The sequence below is a fragment of the Mustela lutreola genome, chromosome 2, assembly GCF_030435805.1.
Source record: "Mustela lutreola isolate mMusLut2 chromosome 2, mMusLut2.pri, whole genome shotgun sequence".
Classification (NCBI taxonomy): domain Eukaryota; kingdom Metazoa; phylum Chordata; class Mammalia; order Carnivora; family Mustelidae; genus Mustela; species Mustela lutreola.
The window spans coordinates 99,596,406-99,613,759 of record NC_081291.1 but is presented as its reverse complement, the minus strand read 5'-3'; the positions used below and the strand labels follow the sequence as shown (position 1 = coordinate 99,613,759).

At 37.6% G+C, this 17,354-nt stretch overlaps 1 protein-coding gene across 5 annotated transcripts in view; it reads left to right on the top strand.

The window, feature by feature from the left end:
• Positions 1-17,354, top strand: part of PIK3CB (phosphatidylinositol-4,5-bisphosphate 3-kinase catalytic subunit beta) — a 210,775-nt gene that overhangs the window by 111,116 nt on the left and 82,305 nt on the right. For all 5 annotated transcript variants that reach the window (XM_059162765.1, XM_059162768.1, XM_059162766.1 and 2 more), the window contains 3 exons: positions 720-899; positions 4,014-4,184; positions 5,066-5,143. In XM_059162765.1, the coding sequence (XP_059018748.1) occupies positions 720-899; positions 4,014-4,184; positions 5,066-5,143 (429 nt within the window). The remainder of the gene's footprint in view (positions 1-719; positions 900-4,013; positions 4,185-5,065; positions 5,144-17,354) is intronic.

The following is a 17,354-nucleotide window of genomic DNA, read 5'->3' as shown; positions in this document are numbered from 1 at the left end:
TATGTTTATAAAAAATATATGTTATAAAAAATAAAAAATTTAAAAAAAAAAATCCTTGGTATGTGATCATATGGTGGGAAATTACTTTGCTGGATTATGAGAAGTTTCAGTTGTTATTAAGTGATCTTTAATATCTATACACTTGGGATTTGTGATGAGAAGATTTGATATTCAGTTCTGACTATATTTCTCATTAATGAAACCTTCTTTGTTTCTTTTTTACATGTCTATAAAATTGGACTGAATTGTTCATTTATAATTAATTGGTATATTCATTTATAATTTAATTGGTATATAACATAAAATTCTTAGTATGGACTACGTTTGAACAACTACAGGATTTTTTGAACTTTTTAAAACAAAGATATTAAAAAATATAAAAGATATTTACTGAGAAATGTATTTGAAACTCATTGGTAAACTTTAGTTAAATATACACTTTAGTTAAATATGAATCTTATCTGTGGGATCTGTAGCACTTTGTATAGTGTAAGATGACTTGCAAATTATCAGAAATCTTAAGTTTGTTGTGGACATACTATATCTAAAAAATAAGAAAATGTACTGGAATGTTAAATGTAAAGGATATACATATGTAACATATATATATGAACATACTATGTATGGCTATATACAATGTAGTAATAAGTATAAATGTAAAGAGAGTTTTTTCAGCACAAATATAAAATTTGCTCCTTTTTTCTACCCCCTCTTTTTAGGATGTGTTTAGCTTTCAAATATCTCCTAATATGAATCCTATCAAAATAAATGAACTGGCAATCCAAAAACGTTTGACTATTCATGGGAAAGAAGATGAAGTTAGTCCCTATGACTATGTGTTGCAAGTAAGTGGGAGAGTAGAATATGTGTTTGGTGATCAGCCACTCATTCAGTTCCAGGTATGTGTATTACTATCACTTTTCCATAGATACGTGTGAGTGTGTGTGCGTGCGTGTATGTACGTGTGTTTTAACAATTTAAATTTCTGATAAAAATACATTATTATAGTTAAGTATTCAGAACCTACAGAAAATTATACAAAATTAAATAATAGATATTCATAATCCTACCCACCTCTGAGATAACCATTGTTAAAATTTTGGCATGTTTTTGTTGTTTACTTGCAGTTATATATTTTTGATATAATGATTATATTAATGTGTGTATCTCAGTGTTTCCTTTCTACTTTTTTGGTTGTTTCAGTGTTAGCATTTCCTGTGGCATAATGAATTTTTTTTTTTTTAAGATTTTATTTATTTATTTGCGAGAGAGAGAGAGAGAGCGAGCACTAGCAGTGGGGTCGGGCAGAGGAAGATGGAAAGGCAGACCCCCTGCTGAGCAGGAAGCCAGACATGGGGCTCATCCCAGGACCCTGGGATCATGACCTGAGCTGAAGGCAGATGCTTAACCAACTGAGCTACCCAGGCATTTCAGCATAATGAATTATTAATAAAACTTGCTAAAGCTGCCTACTGTTTTATCACGTAAACATAATAATTAGGTAGACAATATTCTGGAGGAAATAAAATACAAGATTTTTTGATTAGGGGCGCCTAGGTGTCTCTGTGGTTGAGTGTCTGCCTTTGGCTCAAGTCATGATCCCAGGGTTCTGGGATTGAGCCCCGCATTAGGCTCCTTGCTTTGCCTGAAGCCTGCTTCTCCCTCTCGGTCTCCCTGTGCTTGTGTTCTCTCTCTGCCAAATAAGATCTTCAAAAAAAAAAAAGATATTTTGATTAAATAGCCACTAATTAAATGGTAAAGAAACTTATTTGTGATTATCAGTTAACAGGGTCTTATACCTTTTCATTTTGAATTAGAAAGCTTTTCAGTTCAGTCTAACATTTATATGTGTAATTGTCTTTCTCTCTGTTTTTTGTTACTTCCATATATGGTAGGAATTTTGAAAGCATTAGGTCTGTTCATCCTCAAAAGCTTTCCTCCATCTTTGACATACCTATTTCCATGCAATCACAAGTTCCTTGATGATAGTGCCCCAGATTGTTTTTGGAGTTAAGTAGGGTTTAAATAAGGTAAATGAGGGGCACCTGGGTGGCTCAGTGAGTTAAATGACTGACTGACATGATCCTTGGCTCCTGGGATCCAGCCCTGTGTTAGGCTATCTCCTCAGCTGGGAGTCTGCTTCTCCTCCCTTGCTTGTGTGCTCTCTCTGTCTCTGTCAAATAAATAAATAAATAAAATCTTAAATAAATAAATAAATCTGTAGTGCAACACCTCTCCCCCACCATGATCTGATCAAATAGGATCTTGGATGTGACTATCAGTTAACAAGGTCTTTTTTTTTTTTTTTTTTAAAGAAGTTAACAAGGTCAATACATTTTCACATCCTTATACTGTAGGATCTGATTACTCTTGTGATTTTTATTTCTTTTTGTTTTAAAGAGGGATAGAGGTATGCCAGATATTAAGTGATGGCTGAGAAAAAGCTGTGATTTTGGGGTGCCTCAGTAGCTCAGCCATTAAGCACCTCTGGCTCAGGTCATGATCCCAGTGTCCTGGGGTCAAGCCCCACATTGTACTCCCTGCTCAGTGGGAAGCCTGCTTCTCCCTCTTCCACTCCCACTGCTTGTATTCTCTCTCTTGCTGTCTCTCTCCCTCTGTGTCAAATAAATAAATAACCCCCCCCCCCAAAAAAAAAAAAACCAACCAGGAGCTTTGATTTTTTTTTAACTTAATTAGTGGAGGGCGTATTGTTTTGCCAAAACTAGGATTTATGGGGTTTTTTTTTGAGTTTGTGTTTTAGGATTTGTTATTATAAAGAAAAATAAAGAGTTGTATACATTTTTGTACAAGGTCTTGTGAGAAAGTATAACATTTAGGTAAAGGAATGTGAAGGAAATGGAATGATACATATTTCATGTGTTTGATTGAATATATTTATCATAATATGTGATTTCTTCTTACAGACCATTCTGGATTTTTTTTTAATTTCTAAAAGTATTTTGTGGTTCTGAATTTAATGTAATATGCTGAATCTATATAGGAAATTTATTCTTCTGAGGAATATATTAAGTTTCTTTCTATCCAGTTTGTTAGGCATCCCTGGTAATGTGAATAACCATCCCTTTCCTTATATGCCTTTGGAGAGTTGTCCTGGTCTCATGGAAATAAAAAAGTTTCAAACTGAGATGGTCAATGTTTTTGCAAGGGAGATAGTAATCGTTGTCTTCTGGAGCCTTGTTCTATAAAGGTACTAGGTTGACTTCAGGGATCTATGGAAAGGTCTAAGATGACCACCTTAGAATGTGAAGAAGTGGCCACATGTGTACTACATGTCTACTTTTCCTGACTGACTGATCAGAGTTTACACTATGATATCACAGTCTTTACCAGTACGTGTGTCAAGTCCCACCCCTGGGACAGTGAGCCACTTGGTCAAAATGTCAGGTATTAAGTGCAAAGAGAAGACAAAACATCAAGCCTGAGGTACATATTTCTTAAAGGTTTAGCCAAAAAAAAAAAAAAAAAAAAAAGAGGGAGAGAGAGAGAAACAGGTAGATTTAAGATGCCAGGTATGTAACTTAACTCTTCTTTTAGTTCTTTCATCTGTTAAAGGGAAGAAAATCTCTCTTACAGGGTTGTTAGAAAAATTAGTTAGTTCTTCCAGTGCCCGGGTGGCTCAGTCGGTTAAGTGTCTGCCTTCAGCTCAGGTCATGATCCCAGGGTCCTGGGATCAAGCCACATGTTGGCCTCCCTGCTCAGCAGGGAGCCTGCTTATCCTTCTGCCTCTGCCACTCCCCCTGCTTGTGCTCTCTCTGTCTCTCTCAAAGAAATAAATAAAATCTTAAAAAAAAGTAGCTAGTTCTTAGGTACTTAGGTATTCAATTAATGGTAGCTATTTTATGTTGTGATTTTAATTTCTCATATTCTTAACATTAGTTGTTAAGATATATTTTCATAGTACATTGGTATAGTGATGTTCATTTAATATTATTCTTCTGTCCATTTAAGTATTTGCTTGAAAATCTTTACCTTATTCTTTGTTGCCACTGTAGTATATTCGGAACTGTGTAATGAACAGGACCTTGCCCCATTTTATGCTTGTGGAATGTTGCAAGATCAAGAAGATGTACGAGCAGGAAATGATTGCCATAGAGGCTGCCATAAATCGAAATTCATCAAACCTTCCTCTTCCTTTACCACCAAAGAAAATGCGAATTATTTCTGTAAGTTTCATGTGTGAACCTTTGGTAACCCCAAAAAGCGTATAATTTTGTTAGGTTGTGTGCTTAAGCCTCACATATTTTCTCTGCTCACTTCTCATTCTGTGAAAACCAGTGCACATTAGCCGAAGATCCGTTACCATTTATTGGTAATTATCTTTCTAGCTACTGTTCTTTTTCCTCAACTCAAGGAAATGTAAATATGCGATTTCTGGTTTTGGTATTCTTTTGGTATCACAGAAAAATGATACCAAATTAGAAATTTCTTGAGAGTGCAGGTGAACATAAACTTCAGTGAGCAATTTGAGAGGTTCTAGTAAAAAAGATGTTCAGAAATAGTTGATGTTCTTGTGTATTTAATTTATGTCAGCTTAGCTTATGCTAGCATTTTTGATATAATTTGCCTTCTTATTGAATACTTTTAGAATTTAAATATATCAAAGATACCATTTTTTCCCTAGAATGTAATACATTTATATAAAGCAATTCCTGTTTCTGTTTATTGATTAGAACAGTTAACATTTTTTAATAGTTACTCAGTTTTAACAAGTTGTATGTTTAATCTCTCCTTGATGATTAAGATATTAGCTCTGTATTAATTTAAGTGGGCAATTCTTAATTCATCCAAAGCTTTAATACTTTTTGTTTATTGTGTTTAGTTTAGTGAACCTCTTGGCAGTATTGGAATGCTGCCTGTATTTTGCTGGAAGAACTAAGTGGTAGTGGTTGTGATGCTTCATTTAGTATATGGGATTTTCAGCTGTTAGTTCGGAGGTCTATTTTCATTATTTTGCCAGTTGACATGAGAACAGATAAGATGGTTTCATTGCTAGCATAGAATATTTATGTCTTTAATTAAAATACTCTATTTCATTCTTTTGCAGCATGTTTGGGAAAATAACAACCCTTTCCAGATTGTTTTGGTTAAGGGAAATAAACTTAACACAGAAGAAAGTGTAAAAGTGAGTACTTGTTAAGATTTGAGTTTTTTAAAATCTGTTCCATTGTTTTTGTTATTTTTAAAAGATTTATTTATTTACTTTAGAGAGAGAAAGAGCACTGGAGCACTAGAGCAGGGGGAGGGGCAGAGGGAGAGGGAGAGAAGCTGACCCCATGCTGAGCCAGGAGCCAAATGTGGCCTGATCCCAGGGCCCAAGACCATAACATGAGTGGAAATCAAGAGGTGGCCACTCAACCAACGAGTCACCCACGTGCCCCTATCTACTCCATTATTTGAATAACTCACTGATACGCGTAATGAATGGAGATTAAATTTTCCCTATATTGGTCAGTTACACAAGACAGAATATGGTGACTTAAAGTTAGACGAGAATTTTTGTCTTTATTTTTTTTTAAAGATTTTATTTATTTGACACAGAGAGAGATCACAAGTAGGCAGAGACAGAGGGGGAAGCAGGCTCCCCCCTGAGCAGAGAGCCCAACGCGGGGCTCAATTCCAGGACCCTGAGATCACGACCCAAGCCAAAGGCAGAGGCTCAACTGACTGAGCCACCCAGGCACCCCAAGAATTTTTGTTTTTAAAGTATTCTTTGAATAGTTGGAGATGTACTGGATATAGTGACGTTTTTCTGTATGTATTGTATAAAAGAACTTGCTTTAGATCAGGAATTCAGCAAATACAATTTAAGCCATAGGTTCCTATGAAGCCCAACCTCCTTTGTCAGCCTTGTTTAGAGCTGCACTCGGCCTCCTTTCTCAGACCTCTCCTTTTCTTTTAAACTTGCTGAACACAGAGAAAATGTAGTATCATTTCTTGGAAGGAAATAGATAACTACATTATGGACCACAAGTTGTTAGCTCATGGAAATTTATTACATAACCCCATACAATTAAGTAAAGGTTTAACAAGGCATTTTGTCTCAAAGTGTAAAGCAGTTTCCCCCAGTTGTGCTTGGCAGGAAATTAAGTGAATAGTTTTGTGATCCAAGAAAGAGATTCACGTAGTTTGAGATATTTGCTGGCATGAGGATATATTCAGGAGCACCTTGCCAAAGATTATCAGTGGCTTGCTTTTATTGGTGGACTTTAAAGATTCTTTGGTTAGCTGTCATCAAAATAGGGATTTTTTTTTTTTTGCTCTTATTTCCTCAGCTAGGATTTAATTTTTAATGAATATGCTAATAGCCAATTCTATTTTTTATTTAATTTAAACTTTCCTTACTATTTTTTGTCCACTTGCAGAAGTACAACGTGTTTGTTGGGACAGGTAAAATAGTCCAAACACCATTAAAGAAAAAAGCTACTGATCTTTTTTCCATTATAAATTGGATTGAGAAGCTTTCCTCTTATCAATTTTCTGAATAAGCTTATATAGGATTGGTATTATTTCTTCCTTAAATGTTTGGTACAATTTACTCCAGGCCATCTGACCCTGGAGTTTTCTTTGTGGGAAAGTTTTTTTTTTTTTTTCCCTAAAGATATTATTTATTTGAGAGAGAGAGCATGAGCATGAGCAGGGGAGAGGAGTAGAAGGAGCGGGAGAAGCTGACTCTACTCCAGGAAGCCTGTTGTGGGTCTGGATCCCAGGACCGTAGTATCATGACCTGAGCCCAAGGCAGATGCTTAACTGATGGAGCCACCAGGTGCCCCGTGTGGGAAGGTTTTTATTAAGAAATTCAATTTCTTTCTTTTTTTTTTTCTTAAAGATTCATTTATTTATTTGAGAGAGAGACAGAGTAAGCTAGTGTGGGGGGAAGGGGCAGAGGGGAGGGAGAGAGAGAATTTCAGACAGACTACCCATTGAGCGCAGAGCCTGATGCAGCACAACTTTGAGATTATGACCTGAGCTGAAAGGAAGAGTCAGGCTTAACAGACTGAGCCACCCAGGCACCCTTAGGAATTTAATTTCTTTAATGGATATATGGATAGTCAGGTTTTCTATTTCTTTATGTCAGTTTTGATAATTTTTGTCCTTTGAAAAATTTAAGTTGTTACATTTTTCGCATTAAGTTTATAATAGCCTCTTACATTAGTTTTTCTATTACTATTTGACAAATTACCACAAATGTAGCAGCTTGAATGCCTGTTTGTTAGCTTGCATTTCTGTTGGTCAGAAGTCTGGGCATGGTGTGGCTGGATTTTCTGCTTAGGTTCTTGCAAGGTTGAAATCCAGTGTTAGTTGGGTTGTTTTTGTTCCTAAAGGCTCTAGAGACGAATTTGCTTCCAAGGGGATTCAAGTTATTGGCCAAATTCAGTTCCTTGAAGTTGTAGAACTAAGGTTCTCATTTTCTTGCTGGGTCTTGGTAGGGGATTGACTGGGGATTGCTCTCAGTTAGTAGAGGTGTCTTTCAAGGCTGGTTTTGTGGCTCTCTCTATTTCTAACTCTATAGAAATGGAGAATTTCTCAAGCTTCAAATCCTTCTCACTCTTTGAATTTCTTGCCAAGAAGAACCTGGTCCCTTTTTAGAGACTGACCAATGGATCAGGCCCATGAAAGATAGTCTCCCTTCCTTGAAGTCATCTATGTTAAGTAGTATAACCTAATCATAGGAGTGAAATCCATTATATTTAGTCCCAGGGATCTTTTTTTTTTTTTTTTTTAAGATTTTATTTATTTATTTAACAGAGAGAGATCACAAGTAGGCAGAGAGGCAGGCAGAGAGAGAGGAGGAAGCAGGCTCCCCGCTGAGCAGAGAGCCCAATGCGGGGCTCGATCCTAGGACCCTGGGATCATGACCAGAGCTGAAGACAGAGGCTTTATTTAACCCACTGAGCCACCTAGGCACCCTCTCAGGTATGCATCTTAATATTTAGGAGAATCCTGAACTCAGTGCTGTCCCAAATCTAGAAGATGACATTAGTGCACACAGAACTCAAGAAGCCCTCTAGTTATAGCTCTAGTGGGAAGGAGGGCTTCTAACCCTCAGAGAGAGCAAGAATTTCTCTGCTTTTTACCTCTGTTATTTGTTTCCTGTTCTTTTTTCTCATTTGTTCCAGTTTCTAAGAAGTCCTGTGGCAGTGGCAGCAGCAACAACAAGGGGAACAGGCCTAAAGTGCAAAGTTGAACCTTCTCTGATTAGAAGAGTTGTACAGAGAATGGGGAAAATCCTCACAGGCTTTTTTTTTTCTTTTTTCTTTTTCTTCTGTTTGGCATAGTTGCAGGAAGTGTGGGTAAATAAAGCTTTAGCTTTATGGCTGGGTGATAAAAAAAGGGGAGCCCTAGGCAACCAAAAAATAATTGGATGATTGAAGAGTGGGAAGAGCTCGGGAATGCAACTCTTTGAAGTTGTTTATGCTTATAGGTTTATTCCTGAGCTGTACTTATGTGGATCTGAATCTTTACTGCCTACATAATTTGAAGACTGAAATGTAGCATATGTTCCCACCAGGTCTCAGTCTGGTCACTGTATGCTGCATAGAAAGGACAGATCCAAGCACTATGCAAAGGATTTTGAAAACTGAACTGATATTAGAACCATAGCTTCACGGAGCTTGTTTCACCTTGTAGTCTAAACTTAACCATTGTTTCCTAAAACATCAGTGTTCTCCGTAGGATATAAACAAAACCCAGAGTCTTAAAACATAGTGGTCATAATGGTCTATGCAATTTAAAATTAATTGACATCATAAAGAGCCAGGAAAATATCAAGCTGTATGGATAATGATAACCAACAGGTATCTGCTCAGATGACATATATGTTGTTAGTTACAATAATGCTCCAAGTAAGGGCAAACACACTTGAAAGGGATGGAAAAATAGAAAGTATCAGCTAAGAAACAGAAGATGTAATAGGAGCTATATGGAAAATTTAGAACTGAAAAATACAGTAACTTACCATTTAAAAACTCATGGAATGAGGTGCCTGGGTGGCTCAGTTGTTAAGTGTCTGCCTTCTGCTCAGATCCTGGGATTGAGCCCCGCATTGGGCGCCCTGCTCAGTGGAAGCCTTTCTTCTCCGACTCCCCCTGCTTGTGTTTCCTCTCTCGCTGTGTGTCTCTGTCAAATAAATAAATAAAATCTTAAAAAAACCCAACAACTCATCGAATGGATTCAGTAGTGAAATGGTAATTAGAAAGGAAAGAGTCCATGAATTTTAAGATTAATAAAAATAATTTCCAATTTGAACAAAATGGAGAAAAATGATTGAGGGAGAAAAAACTCCTTATAGCTTCAGATACCTGTGTAACAATATCAGAAGGTTGAACCTTTGTGTAATCTGAGTTCTAGAAAGATAAAGAGTACAGTTAAGAAAAACTGTTTAAACAAATTATTATTGGGAGCTTTCCAAAGTGGGCAAAAGACATAAATACAACAGATTAAAGAAGCTCAATGAACTACAAATAGGATAAACCCAGAGAATTTCAAGCTCACGTACATCTGATAGCACACTTAGTAGTCAAAAATCGTTAACACCTCATAGCCTACTTATGTGGGTCTTAGCACACCTAACTGTTAAAAAATAAAAATAACCTGAGGAAAGAAGGAAACTCTCTTAATCTTTTTCTGGTATTAGTGCCTGACACACTAAATAAGTATTTGTGCTATGAATTAATACATTTTAATGTAACTATCTCTAACAACCTTATAATCTTAGTTAAAGGTAGCATAACACTCCTTCCAAAATCAAGAACAAATCTGCCTCTTTATAAAGTGATGCCCTTCATGAAACCATGGGAATTTCAACCTATTAATCCCACTGACCTTTTTCTATGTCTAATATCTAAAGGTAGAAAGTAGTGGATTTTGGCCGTTATTTCTGAATAAGAAGGAAATTAGGTATAATGTTGGGGAAAAGTTTCATGTATTATAACACAGAAACATTTTTAATTGTTGAATTCAGGAATTGTGTGTGTAGCTTTGGTATATCCTTTCTGTAGCACAGTGAAAGGTTCTTTGCATGATAAAGCCTGCCTTCCCTTGTTCTTCAAATGTTGTGGGCCTTGTGGAAAAAGGATCTCTTTGGAAGTTTACTAAAGTTGGATAATAAAGCACAACTGTGTGAAGCATGATGGTGCTTTAAAATTCTTTACTTTTCAGAGTCTGAAGATGATTCAGACCAAGTATCAGGGAATGGGATAATTTTGACAAAATTCCATGTGATGCAAGTTCAGAGTATAGTTTTTCTTACTGATTTTTCTGAAAACAACTACTTCTCTTTAATTCTGCTACCATGAGAAATTCTACGTTCAGAAAACAGTTTTTCCCCTATGTTATTTTAAATGTAGATCACTTTTATTTTATTTTTTATTATTTTTTAAAAATTTTTATTTATTTATTTGACAGACAGAGATCACAAGTAGGCAGAGAGAGAGGTGGAGGCAGGCATCCTGCTGAGCAGAGAGCCTGATGTGGGGCTTGATCCCAGGACCCTGGGATCATGTCCTGAGCTGAAGGCAGAGGCTTAACCCACTGAGCCACCCAGGTGCCCCAAATGTAGGTCACTTTTAATACTCTTTTTTAAACCATGTATTGAATTATTTTAGGGTGGTTTTTTTGTTTGTTTGTTTTTGTTCTTTTTTGGTTTTTTTTTGTTGTTGTTGTTACCACCCATGCCTTGGTTGGAGTCTTTATTTTTATTCTTTTGTAGATCATATCCTTTGCTGTTGCTGTTTATAGCTAGTATAGAACTTTTGGAGTTCATTATACTTAAGTTTTTTTGAACTTTGTAGCCACCTGATCCATAATTTTACTTCATTCCTTATATCTGAATTCTTATAGAAGTTGGTTGATGGAATTACAACTAGCATTTTTTGTTTTGATTCTTTAAATGCTAGTATTTTTTGAGTACTTATGTAGTAGACTCTATATGTTCTTTTTTTTTTTTTTTTTAAGATCTTATTTATTTATTTGACAGAGAGAGATCACAAGTAGGCAGAGAGAGAGAGAGGAGGAAGCAGGCTCCCTGCTGAGCAGAGAGCCCGATGCGGGACTCAATCCCAGGACCCTGAGATCATGACCTGAGCCAAAGGCAGCGGCTTAACCCACTGAGCCACCCAGGCGCCCGACTCTATATGTTCTTATTCTCAAAAATTGTCAAAAACCAAGGAATGCTAACATTTTCGAGTCTAGCAGTTTATTATAAGTAGCTTGTTTCTGTTACAAAAACACTGAAAAATATTCATTTCTTTAAACTTGTAATTTTTCTGAATAAACTATTCCAAATGCCAAGGGTGGTAAATTCATGTCTTGTTAGTGTTAAGGGTCACCAAGAGTAAAAACTGAATAGCATTTTTATCTTGAAATTCATTCTATGCTATCATACAAAAGGTGCAGAATGTGTCTTATGGATATTTTGTTTTATTTATGATATATCAAATCTTACTTTACAGATGTTTGAGCTAAGCGTATGTGTGTTCGTTCCGTCTGTCTCATTCCTCTCTCTCTCGTGACACATATGAGAGCCCATATACAAAATTTTGACTTTTTAGAAAATAATTGAGGATATTTAATAGTCAAAAAAGTCAGGAGCAAGATTCACAGAGAGTATGTATATGGTAAGATCCTCCATAAGTGCATGATGTTAGATTTTGCTTTCTTACAATAGAGCTAGTGGTCAAAGCAAAGAAAACATTGTCAGTTGTACTCAGAACTTCCTTATATAAACAAATCTGTTATTCACGTGTCTAGAACTCATTTTCACACTGCTATAAATTGAGAGATGTTAGTGGTTCCTTCTGAATGAGACACAAGAGGAGATAGAGTGGGTACCAACACCCATGCCAGCATCACTACAGTAGATAAAATAATGTTTCACATAATCTTTCTTCTTTAAAAAATTTTCAATTTAAATTCAATATAATTAACATATAGTATATTATTAGTTTCAGAGGTAGAATTTAAAAATTCATTCAGTCTTTTTTTAAAAATTTATTTTAAATTTGTTTTCAGCATAACAGTATTCATTATTTTTTCACCACACCCAGTGCTCCATGCAATCCGTGCCCTCTATAATACCCAACACCTGGTACCCCAACCTCCCACCCCCCTGCCACTTCAAACCGCTCAGATTGTTTTTCAGAGTCCATAGTCTCTCGTGGTTCACTTCCCTTTCCAATTTCCCCCAGCTCTCTTCTCCTCTCTAACTCCCCATGTCCTCCATGCTATTTGTTATGCTCCACAAATAAGTGAAACTGTATAATTGACTCTCTCTGCTTGACTTATTTCACTCAGCATAATCTCTTCCAGTCCTGTCCATGTTGCTACAAAAGTTGGGTATTCATCCTTTCTGATGGAGGCATAATACTCCATAGTGTATATGGACCACATTTTCCTTATCCATTCGTCCGTTGAAGGGCATCTTGGTTCTTTGCACAGTTTGGCGACTGTGGCCATTGCTGCTATAAACATTGGGGTACAGATGGCCATTCTTTTTACTACATCTTTATCTTTGGGGTAAGTACCCAGGAGTGCAATTGCAGGGTCATAGGGAAGTTCTATTTTTAATTTCTTGAGGAATCTCCACAGTGTTCTCCAAAGAGGCTGCACCAACTTGCATTCCCACCAACAGTGTAAGAGGGTTCCCCTTTCTCCACATCCCCTCCAACAGCTGTTGTTTCCTGTCTTGTTAATTTTGGCCATTCTAACTGGTGTAAGGTGATATCTCAATGTGGTTTTAATTTGAATCTCCCTGATGGCTATTGATGATGAACATTTTTTCATGGTTCTGATAGCCATTTGTATGTCTTCATTGGAGAAGTGTCTGTTCATATCTTCTGCCCATTTTTTGATATGATTGTCTGTTTTGTGTGTGTTGAGTTTGAGGAGTTCATTATAGATCCTGGATATCAACCTTTTGTCTGTCATTCAGTCTTTTTTTAAAAAAAGATTTATTTGTTATTTTAAAGAGAGAGCGTGGGTGGGGAGAAGGGGAGAGAGACTCCCAAGTAGACTTTTCACTGAGCATGTCAGTTGAAGCAGGACTCCATCTCATGACCATGAGATTATGACCTGAGCCAGAACCAAGAGTTGGACTTAGCTGACTGAGCCACCCAGGCACCTCTCACATGTCTTTCCTTTATAGAATCTTTTCACTGGCTAAACTTAAAATATAATATTGAGGGGCGCCTGGGTGGCTCAGTGGGTTAGGGCCTCTGCCTTCGGCTCGGGTCATGATCCCCGGGTTCTGGGATCGAGCCCCATATCAGGCTCTCTGCTCAGCAGGGAGCCTGCTTCCCTTCCTCTCTCTTTGCCTGCCTCTCTGCCTACTTGTGATCTCTGTCTGTCAAATAAATGAATAAAATCTTTAAAAAAAGGGGGGGGGGACATGAAGTTCCTAAGAGGAGGATCGTGTGATAATACATGACAGCTCCCGCCTTACCCCTCATATATCTTTTTTTTTTTTTTTAAGATTTTATTTATTTATTTGACAGACAGAGATCACAAGTAGGCAGAGAGGCAGGCAGAGAGAGGAGTAAGCAGGCTTGCTGCTGAGCTGAGAGCCCGATATAGGGCTCGATCCCAGGACCCCGGGATCATGACCTGAGCTGAAGGCAGAGGCTTTAACCCACTGAACCACCCAGGGGCTCCCCCTCCCTGCCCGCTGCCATATATCTTTACTTGGATATTTGTGGAGCTTTGGGTGCATATGAAGCAGCATGAGTTTTTCTGGGAGAAAAATACTCTTTAAACTCTTTACTTCATCCCAACATATATATCATTCTCATTCTGCCCCACTGACATGACTTCACAATTTAGTAGTATTCTATCTATAATTGGTGAGTATTAGATTCTGATTTTTTTATTCGTTACATAAGTCAATCTTTCTCTTTACTTGCTTTCCTTACCTTATAAATAATAATGGACTAGTATTTCATTATTCTAATATTTTATAACTTCTAAATAGAGTAGTTTGACTGACAGGAGGTATCCATCAAAGCCTGGCATCTTCGGGTAACAGAAAACCCAACAAAAAAAAGGAGCTTAAATAGGGGCTTTGCATTTAAAAAAAAATAGTTCTCATCTTATAGGAGAGTAAATGATTATGCAGGTTTTCAGCAGTTAATTAAAGGTAAGAAATATTCTTGTAATGATGAAAGAATAATTTTACATTTGAGACTGGTCAGTCTTGACCCCAAACCATGTAGTATGGAGAAGAGGCAGTTAATTAGGTTTATCCAGGATAGAGAATTCAGATGAGTGTGACAGAGGAGAGACACCCATTGACAGAGAGTTTTGGTGAAGGCAAAGGACGACAAAGGTGATAGAGAAAAGCGGGGATTGGGGGGAATATTGGTCATTGAAATGGAGGCCTTAAAGAGGGTAAGTAGATTATCCTGTAGGAGTGTCAGAGTGATTTGGAAGGGGAGGTGAGTAGAGAGTAAGATGTAGCAGGTAGTGATTTGGAGATGCTAGGGTGTGGTGGGAAAGTCTAGTTCTAGATTTGTTTGGGTTTGTGTGGCCGAGGGGAAGAAGAGCAAGCACTACGGAGATCTTGAGATCCCATGGATTGTTTGCTTGAGGCATGTGCACCCTGCCTCAGCAACACCTCTTAGTGTTTTTCATGTCATTTGGATTCTTTATTTCTTGAAAAACAATTACTGATATCCTCTTTTTAAGAAAATTGAAAAAACTATACCTTCTTCACTTATGATTGATTCTCAAGCTGTTGGCTGTAGCCTGGCTATCTCTTCAGTTCCAGACTCCTGTTTTCACATACCTCAGTGTATACTTCTTGTTTTGTTTCTTTTTTTAAGATTTTATTTATTTGACAGAGAGAGAGAGAATGAGTGGAGAGAGTGACAGGGAGAGAGGGAAAAACAGGCCCCCGGCTAAGCAGGGATCCCAACATGGGACTTTATCCCAGGACCCTGGGATCATGACCCGAGCCAAAGGCAGATTCCTAACCAACTGAACCACCTAGGTGCCCCGTTACACATTTCTAAAGCCAACTTTATTTAGTATCCCCCAGCTCATTCTCCTAACTCCTTTAACTCCTTTTCCTCTTATATTTGGTAAAGCAGCTGGAGTCACCACTCTCCCTTACTTACCATATTTATTCAGTTGATCACATACTGTTGATCCTACCTCATTGAAATCCTTTACTATCCATTCTCTCCTCTTTGTCTTCCGTACCATTTCGTAGCTCAAGCATTCATTGTCTCTCCCTGAATTACAGCAACAGCCTCTCTCCAGTGATCTCCTTGCCTCTGTTTTCACATCTTACCTTACACCCAAACTTCTCTCTTACCTGAAAACAAAATAGTCTTTCTGTGATTTACATTCTGTTCCTGTTGGGCGCCTGGGTGGCTCAGTTTTTAGGCGCCTGCCTTCGCCTCAGGTCATGATATCAGGGTCCTGGGATCAAGGCCCACATCGGGCTCTCTCCTTGGCAGGAAGCCTGCTTCTCCCTCTGCCCCTCCCCCCTGCTTGTGTGTGCGCCCCCCCCCCCCCCCGTCTCTCTCCGTCAAATAAATAAATAAAATCTTTAAAAAAAAAAAAAAGTTCCAGGGCGCCTGTGTGGCTCAGTGGGTTAAGCCACTGCCTTCGGCTCAGGTCATGATCTCAGGGTCCTGGGATCAAGTCCCACATCGGGCTTTCTGCTCAGCAGGGGACCTGCTTCCCTTCCTCTCTCTCTGCCTGCCTCTCTGCCTACTTGTGATTTCTCTCTGTCAAATAAATAAATAAAATCTTAAAAAAAAAAAAATTCCATTCCTGTTTAGTAGTGTCAGTTGGCACTGACTTTGCTGTTCACCTCTCCAACCCAAGCACCAGTGTGGCCCCCTGATGTGCCTCTAGCTGTGCCATAGTAGTTTCAGTTCTTAAGGCATGCCAGGGGAGTTTGTCTTTGCCTAGGCAATAGGCACCGCTTTCCTTTCTTCCTGTTGAACTTCTTTTAAGATAATGACTGGTATGATAGTGGTGGAACTTTTTTTAACCTCTTGATAAACTAAAATTACCATTCACTATGTGTTTATTAACGTGCTCAGTCTTCCTGAGGTATATCAAGGAGAAAAGGAAAACTTCGAAATCTGGATTTTGTGCTCTTTTTAGTTCCCATATAATTTTACTAACACTAAATGCCATTTGTTGAGCATTTCATGATAGGGCCATTTTTTTCATTGCTTAGGAGAAAATAATTATGGTTCTTATAGGCAATTGCAGTTTTCTTTATAGAATAATTATTCATCTGTATATATAAAAAGAATAATTGTTATTTCTGTTTTTGTCTTGGGTATTAAAAATTCTACTACTAGGATAAGTGTCTCACCGTTTATTTTGAGTATAGAGTAAAGGAAAATACAAAGATTTCCTAATCGTGCAGTTGTATAAATCCTTCTTTATAATTATTGTTACATTCTTCACAGAGTAAAAATGAATCCCCAGACTTTTTGCCTTATTTTGGGGAACACAGGGAAATAGCATTTAAGGTAGGGTAGAGGCATGGACTTAAAAGTTGCTTAAGGCTATGGCTGCTCAATCTTGACATTTTCTATTTATTGATTTATTTATTAAAGATTTTTTTTTAAAGATTTTATTTATTTGATCAGCAGACTACAAGTAGTTAGAGAGGCAGGCAGAAGCGGGGCGTGGGGAGCAGGCTCCCTGCTGAGCAGAGAGCCCAATGCGGGGCTCGATCCCAGGACCCTGAGATCATGACCTGAGCTGAAGGCAGAGCCTTCACCCACTGAGCTACTGAGGCACCCTTTAAGATTTTGACACTGTTTAAAAACAGATAATCTTGGATGGGTTTTTAAAAAAGAAAAGATTTTATTTATTACAGAGTGAGAGTTTATGCGTGTGCACATGTGAATTGGGGGGAGGGGCAGAGGGAGAGAGAGAATCTCAAGCAGACTCCACACTGAGTGTGAAGCCCAGTGCAGAGCTGGATCCCACGACCCTGAGATCATGGCCTGAGCTGAAATCAAGAGTGAGACACTCAACTGACTGAGCCACCCAGGCCCCGTCAGTTGTTGTTTTTAAACTGATTTCCATTTTCACTCACGTTTGCATTAAATTTAATGAATTTTGAATTGATTGTGAGCATTTGGTGTTATGCCTGTATTTAGGATCTTAAATTTAAGTTCATCTAGCTGATTTGTGTTGTACTTTCTAGAATAGTAATTTTAAAATATTTTAAAGATAACATTATAAAATACAATCTATGATTACTTAAGAGAATGATAAATCACCAATATTCTTGCTATCCTACCATAATTAGTTTTATTTGTATTAATTTCTTTGCACCATCAAAATGTGAATATGCTTTTAGTGAG